Here is an 8663-nt window from a genome sequence, read left to right as displayed (position 1 = left end):
TTGAGTACCCAATGTGTTAGATCTGGTACAAATATATGATTTTTGAGTACTCAAACACATGTTGCAAGTTCACATTAATAAAGATGTTTAGATTTTATACTCAAAATTGTATCTTTGTACTCGATCTTGAACAATTAGTGCTTAAATATCTTGTATTTGTACCATATTTTCAATGTTTTGTACTTAATTTTATCCGAGTAAAATAATGTGGGCCCAGGGAGTGCAAACAAATTTTTTCTGACAAGGGACTGATTTTTAATTTGCTTTTGGATTTAGGGACTGAACACCAATTCACCCAACAATTAATGATACATCTATTATAATATAATATAATATAAAATACTAATAAATATACAAATACACACATATATTGTTTATTAAAAGAATTTACAATTTGTCTTGAACACGAACAGAAATTATGAGTTCGTCTTATTTTATTATGAAAGTGTTTGCAATAAATTATGTTTTTTAGAAGTGATTAAATTTATAGATAATAAAAAAAGGAAATCAAAATTTGGTCGTGTTTGAAAACAAATGTGAAAATCTACAAATCAAAGTTGAGTATTGTTTGATAAAAATAATTGATTATAGTAATTTTATAACTAACATTTTTATTAGAATCACTTTTAGAAAATCATAACCACCATATAATTAATTTTTAGATTCCAATTAAAGAGGGTGTTTGAGAGAGCTTATAAGCTCATGAAAACAGCTTATAAGTTGTTTCAGATCTTATAAGCTATTTACATTTGTTTTGTAATTTTTTTGTCAAACAACTTATAAGCTTTCAAAATAAGCTCTTTTTTAAAAAAATTAAGGCCACCTCTAATTTTTTTTTTTTTTAAAAAAAATTATTTTGATATTTTACTTTTCCATATTATCCCTATATATTTTATTAAATTCTCACCACACCCTCTGTTCATTTTTTGTACATAATTTATCAATTTTTTTAAAATTAAAATTAAAAATAGTTTTATTTTTTAATTTATGTTTAACATTTATGATAAATTTAAAACTATTTTTTATGTATATTGCTATTTAAATTACTTTCATAGTATTTTACCCTTCTTGGTAATTTCGACAATAAAAATATTTTATAATACCAAACACATCAACATAAATTGTTTAAATAAGTTTATCCAAACACTTTAAAAATTTATTTTTAAAATAAAACCTCACAGCTATTTTTAATAAGTTTAGTCAAACACCCTTTAAGTTAAGCATAAGCTAACATATAAATTAAGTATAAGAAACACACAAAATTGATTTTTTTAAAAGCCAAAATCAAACAATAACTTTTTTTAAGTGATTGCAAACACTACCTAAATAACGAAAGAGTTCTGAATTCCGCTGTTAGTTAGCGACACAAAATATAAACTTTTATCCCAAAGTGATATTAATGACAGAATTCGAATTCAGTAGTCAAGTAGCCACAAATCTTATAAATTATAATTGGTAATCTGAATTTTTTTTCCTTGTAGTGTACTGAGTTACAACCGAAGTACGACGACTTTAGAGCCTAGAATGACTTAACTGGGCTTGAATTTTACGAACCGAATTCTATTTCTAAAGGAGTAGAGGGTCTAAACCTGGGCTTATATGGCGTCGAACTCGAATCCCGTTGATTGAGCCCATTTATTTTGTGTTTTATTTTATTTTTTTGAGGGTATTTGTGTTTTATTAAGGTATTGTTTGATTTGATGTATTATTAATCTATGTACAACTTATCCCAATCAATTTTGCCTTATTTTTGTCATATTATTTATCTATTTATTAATTAATAATTTTACATCAATTAAATCAAATAAATTATAATCAATCCATCAAATCAAATAATGTATTAACTATTTTTTTTATTTATTTTTAATTTATATTATATTATTTATCTATGGATTACTTATCCTATCACTCAAACCAAACAGTGCCTAGGATCTGGATTCAAATCTACACCTATTCACTCTCTCTCTCTATATCTGTCTCTCAAAATGTACCAAAAAATGTTCATATCGGTATTATTGATACAATATACCGAAAACTCACCCTATTTGAAACAGCAATCTAATGTGACTATTGATGATTTCAATTGCAGTATGTATAAACATGCAACGCCTATAATAGGAGAAAAATATTTCTGGATTCTTAGAATTTCTTTGGATTGAGAAGCTAAAGCACGAAAAATGTTTTTTTTTCTCCTAAAATAAAATAGTGCTATTAAGTAACAACCCACGGAGTTTTTTCTTTAGAATTGTTCGAGTATTAATCCAACCACTCGAATCTTCAAAAATTGCTCAGATTTTCTCTAATCGGGTAATATTAATTTTTTGTTACATCACATGGCTTTTAAAAAAAAAACACTTTTATGGGTTCACATGTGTTTGGATAGGTGTTTAATGCTTTTAAAATCACTTAATTAAAAGCTAAAATAATTTCATTTTTAAAAACATAAATTTATAACTTTTCATATAAATCAAATTTAAAAAATATTTTTCATCTATTTATCCACTCACAAAATTATTAATTTTTTTTAAAAACACTGTTAAAAACTAATTAAAATAATTGATTTTTAAAGCAAAATGTTTTTTTAATCAGTCCACTAATAATAAAAGCACCGAACGCAGAGCTGGAATCGTTGTATTGATGCCCGCGGATCCCGGCTTCATCCAACCCCATCCACTTCCCATGGGCCATGGGGCATCTTTCTTCAATTTATTAATCGTGATAGCTGTAGTTAGGCTTACTATATTTCCCTTCAATTTTAGTTGTTTTTACAAAGAGCTCATATCGGATACATCGATAATATTTGTCGTTACATCAACACTTCAACGACCCCATTAGATAGTCCGAATGATATAAGAACATAAATCAATTTTAGCTCGAATGGTTTAAAGCAACATAAATCGAACTAGCCTTTACGCTACACAGAGACATTAAATAAAAAAAAATTTACAAATTAGTAGATTGAAATAATAAATTAGACTACGTCATGACCAAAAAATGAAGACACATACAAGTCACAATTTACAATCTACATGAATATTAAATACTGATTTTATCATACGGTCCCAAAAATTATATCATAGAAGTTACTCAAATATAAAGATTAAGTTGATCAATGTATTATATAATTTTCTTGTAAAAAAAATGTATTATATAATTTAATGGATAGTTTAAAGTATATATAAAATAAACATTCTATATGAAAAGAATATTTGCAGTGTCCTTAGCGGCATCCTAGGATTAATTAATTAAAAGCATAATAACTAGGGTTAGGATAGAATCGGGATCCGTCCGTAACCCATCTACTTAATTTTTGTCTCGAAAAGAATCGAGAATTTTTTTTTCTCCCTATCCCTTTCTCGATATATTTTGGGACCCGCATATTCGAGATCACATCGGAAAGAGAGAAAAAATCCCAAATTTTTTTTCATATTCAAGATTTCGTTTAAAAAATAAAGAACACGATGATGATGATGATGATGATGATGATGATTATTATTATTATTTTAAAAAATAATATTTAGAAACTCATATTTCTAAAGAAAAAAAGATATATTCAACTCAAGCATATAAAAATAAAATATTTCGGATAATACTTCAAGATTTTATCAAGAGAAGAACATCAAACTAGAAGTGGCAAAAATTCTCGAAATCCCGACCCTTCCCGATTCACATCCTAATTCATCCTGAAAAAATCTCGATTTGACATTTTTTTGACTCAAGTTTTAGGAATTTTCCCATCCCGATTAATATCGGGAGAGAGATCAAGAATAAAACCTTATCTCGACGAAATTCTCGATCCGTCCCGAAATAATTAATATTATAAATAGATTGAGCTAAATATTATTAGATTTCAACCCATATAAAAATTAATTGTGAACTTAGTTTATATAATTGTTTATTTTGTAATGATCAAATTATAGAATAACGAAATAACATTTTGTTTTTGTGTATTTTTTAAAATATTAATTTAATAATTTAATTATTTCATATTTATAATTATCTAATTAGAACAAATATGTAGAACAAAATATACAATTTGACCATCTATTAAAAAAAGGTTATCTAATAATTAGTATTCGAATATTTTATTAAGAGAAATTAGTTGTAATGACCATTTTACAACTTATAATTTTTAAAATAGTCTTCTTTACTAATAATAGGATAAATAATATAATGTAATATAAAATAAATAGAAAATGATAGTTAATTTAGTATTTGATTTGATTGATAGATTATAGTTTATTGGATTTGATTGATTGAATTTTATATTAAAAATATAAATTATCATTTTGTATTTTTGAGAATAAATAAAATATGAATAATATTATTTATAAGGGTAATATAGTAATTTAAATTCAATGATTTGATTGATGTAAAATAAATGATTAATGATTTGATTGATGTAAAATTAATAATTAATAGATAGATAAATAATATGATGAGAAGAACGCGAGATTGAATATGATAAGTTGTACAAGTACTAATTATACTTGTACCAAACGGTACTTAGAATATAGCCTAAACTTATTTAAAAATCCTAAATTATACATATTCCAGATTTTTCTCTCTCTTAATTTATTTTTGTCTTTGATGTGTAAATGTATTTTTCCAATAATAAAAATGGTAAATTTTCTATAATTATAATTCGATTTGATTTTGATAAATATCTATCTATGTTAGTAATAGTACTAATACTACATTTAAAAATTACGAATACTCAGTATTTAGTGTAATATGTGATTAATTTAATATAAAAATAATAAATTCATTGTGCCACCGAAACAACATTGACTATCGTTACTGTCCATCATTATCTTTATTTTTATTTATTTTTTCTAAATATTATGATTATTTATTTTATATTTTTTTTGGACAAGTTATTTATTTTATATTTGAAATGAAGAAAAGGAAAAAACGAAAGTTTTAAATCACCGTTAACTATCTCATCCAAAATAAGATTTGTTTGTAATTTACTATTTCTTTTGTAAAAATGCTAACTTATCTTTCATTTAACTATTAATTTTGGTAGAAAATTTCTTTTTGTATTTTAGATTTTTATTTGCATAACTTTCATATTTTTATTATGAACTATTCATTTGAAATTTAATATGATTTTTTGTTTATATAGAAAAGGTTTAAAAGAAGGCTAAATACAAAATATATTTTGAAAGTCATTTTTGGAACTTGGGGTTATTTTTAAAAATTAACTTATTTGAAGGCAAAATAAAAATAATGATGAACTGTAACGATAGCTATTGTTGTTTTGGTGGTATAAATTAATTTATTATTTTTATATTAAATTAACCAAATATTACACTAAATAGTAAATACTAAGTATTCGTAATTTATAAATGTAATATTACTAACATAAAGATATTTATCAAAATCAAACGAATTGTAATTATAAAAAAATTACCATTTTTATGATTGATAAATAAATTTACACATCAAACACAAAAATTAAGAGAGAAAAATCTAGAATACGGCTATTTTAGGACTTTTAAATAAATTGAGGCTATATTATAATTTTTTTAGTAAAAAAGAATATTTTAAAAAATAGAAGTTGTAAAAGGGTCATTAGTCATTACAACTAATTTCTCTTTTATTAATAATTATTTGATTCTATTATTAGATCGTTTTAATAATAAACAATTATGTGATTTAAGTCAACAATTAATTATTATATGAGTTGAAATCCAATAATATTTTGCGCAATGAATCAATAAAATATATTATAATATTATTTCGGTCCGAAGTAATATTCAAAATTCGGATCCGAAAAATATAGGTTTGAGATTTTTTGGCGACAAAAATAAAATAAAATGAGATTGGACAAGGATCGGGATTTCGAATTTTTTCCCTACCTATTAATAACGATAACGAGCTCCATCGCCGCACTCTCACACATTAACACCAAATTACGCCTAGTAAGCACAAGGGGACAATGGATGGGCTGCGGCGGAGCATAGCGTTGGCGGTGGTTCTGGCGTTGGGCATGGTGGCGCTGCCGGAGGTTACGGCGGTGCGTTACATTGTGGGCGGGAACGTGGGTTGGTCCCCAAATGTGAACTACACCGTCTGGGCTCAAGGAAAGCAATTCTACAATGGGGATTGGCTGTGTATGCTTTCTTTTCTCCCACTTTTCAGATCTGTTATTTTGTTGGTTTTAAGCTTCGAAAAATGTAGCTTAAAAGCCGAAATAGTATCTTGAATTTGAAGGTTGATTCTTGTCACGAGTGTTTTTAATCTCTTGCTTACTAACTACTAGATCTGCTTTTTCAGCTCAATTTTATATGTTAACATTATGTTTCTGGCAGCACATTTGGTTTGTTTCCTCAAATTCACACTTGAAAAGCTGCAAAGAAACAAAATTTTTCACATTTCATTTCTAATTGTTTAGGATCACTAACTTAGAGCTCTGCTTGGGGCACATGAAGTTCCAAGATTCCGAAAAGGGATATTGACAATGATCTTAATTATCACATTCTTAATTTTCAAAAAATTTGGTTGACCAAGGTCCTTCCCGAGAACTAGGAAATCTGTCTTTGACCACTGGTCTTCTATTGCGACGAATCTTGGTTAATTGTTTTATTTACATTCATTTTAAGATTAATAGTTTATTTTACCTTACCTTTTCTAACAATTTTTTTGGTGTTCTGCATTGTTTCTTACACCGTTGAATTGTTCTTCTTTTCCTGGTTGATGTCCTTGTCCATAAATCGCACGCTGCCCAAGAAAATTGCAATTTGAAGCCATCAAATTCATTTAACACGCAACTTTGTTAACTACGATGTATGCATAAACATCAAGGGTAAAAGCTTTGAATATCACGTAGGTTTATTTTGTTCTTGTAATGGAAGCAAATATATTTTATTAGACTGTGGGAGCGATTGTTAAGTTGTCACAGATTATATCATTATATGAACTGCACTATATTATAGCTCCCACAAGCTCTTAGCTCCTGCACCCTACCTTGTTAACGAAGCCTTTTCAGCCCTTTGCTTCTCTTATTTTCCTTCATATTGGAGTACAAGGATTGATTCTCTCGCTGCCTGCTAAGAATGATGTTTATACATTCTTAGATGAATCCTCGCCTTGATCAGATGTGTATTTTGTTATCAAATGAGTAAAGTATCAATTACAAAAACAGTTATGGGATTTCAGTTTTGACCCGAAAAAGTCAGATTGTCGAGTACCACAAGATGCGAACATTTATGCTTGCATTCTTACTAGGCCTGATCATACCTTCACAGCCATCAACTATAGCTTTTGGACGAGTGCATGTATTACAATTTTGTAGTGTTTTGAACTTTTGATATTGTGGAGTTTACAACCACCAAATAATACAATTTATTGCATCTTCAGTACGAGAAAAAATTACTTCTGGCACCGCCTCGCCTTATCAAAAATCAAGTTATCTCGTTGACATTAGATTGGATATTACGTTTTCTTGAATGCAGTTTTTTATATAGTCGACATTTATTTAATAAACTTAAACTCATGCCATTCATGTAACCGTGTCTGTTATTTATAATTTTTTAAAATCTTTGATATTTAAGTTAATTTACTTTTTTATATCAAATGGCAGCCTTAAATAACTCTTCATGTTCTTTTTCCAAAGTTTTCGTGTACGATAGGACCCAAATGAATGTGCTAGAGGTGAACCAGACTGATTATGAGAATTGCATATCCGATCATTTCCTTCACAATTGGACCACCGGTGCAGGAAGGGACGTCGTTCCTCTCAATGTGACCAAGACTTACTATTTCATCAGCGGCAAAGGGTTCTGTTTCGGAGGCATGAAAGTGGCCATTAATGTAGAAAATCCACCTCCACCACCTTCATCTTTGCCTGTAAAGAGCTATTCTCAGAGTTTGCTCTCCAGTTTTCAAGGTCAGATTTTCCTTCCTGTCCTTTTCGCGGCTGCTGCTGTCTGGGACTCGTTTCTTTTGGCATGTTAGATGCGTTCCATCGCATGACATTTTATCGTACTCGTTTGCGCGGCTGCTGCTATTTGGATTCATTTATTCTGGCAATTTAATTAGATCTGTGACATTGCATGAGTCTTGATTAGGATAGAATTCTTCAGATTGCGATTGGTGGGTGTAAATTTCAACAGATTGTCTCTGGGAATGTATTTGTTTGAGGATTCAGTGTGTTGAATGAACTATAAGCTTGTGTTTCTTGCCTTGTAGTTTTAAATTGATACTTTATCAATGCTATATTTCTCTAATTATATATATATGTTATTTTTTAATGACATGATAAGGCGAATAATTAGCAATTAAATAATACCGACAAAGAGATATCAGTGGATGAAATCGTTGATTTGAATGGTGTAATTAATAGTTAATTAAGTGGGTTGTTTTGTTATAGGTCATGTTCTTTGATCTCTTTAAATTAAATAATCACGCTTTAAACAAACCTATAAACTTGGGGATTGATTTAAATGAGCCACGTGATTAGCAAGTGAATAGATAACTTAATCACAAAAACTCTTATGAAACGGTCTTATGAGTATGAATCTCCTATTTAGATCATCCATAAAAAAACATTATTTTTTATGATAAAATATTTTTTTATTACAAATAAAACTAGTGTTGCTCCGTCTTGGGAGACTTATTCTAATTTAATAAAGTAAAAAAAAAAAAAAAAAGAAAAG

At 27.9% G+C, this 8663-nt stretch overlaps 1 protein-coding gene across 1 annotated transcript; it reads left to right on the top strand.

Moving 5' to 3' along the window:
* The first annotated feature begins 5869 nt into the window (after positions 1–5869).
* LOC140892320 (early nodulin-like protein 17) lies at positions 5870–8173 on the top strand. Its single transcript, XM_073301169.1, has 2 exons — positions 5870–6119; positions 7622–8173. The coding sequence occupies exons 1-2, from the start codon at positions 5945–5947 to the stop codon at positions 7960–7962; spliced, it is 516 nt and encodes a 171-aa protein (XP_073157270.1). The 5' UTR covers positions 5870–5944; the 3' UTR covers positions 7963–8173.
* Positions 8174–8663: the final 490 nt, after the last annotated feature.

Source organism: Henckelia pumila, chromosome 3, assembly GCF_033568475.1.
Source record: "Henckelia pumila isolate YLH828 chromosome 3, ASM3356847v2, whole genome shotgun sequence".
Classification (NCBI taxonomy): domain Eukaryota; kingdom Viridiplantae; phylum Streptophyta; class Magnoliopsida; order Lamiales; family Gesneriaceae; genus Henckelia; species Henckelia pumila.
The sequence above is the reverse complement of the archived record's forward strand: the minus strand, read 5'-3'. Positions and strand labels throughout refer to the sequence as shown.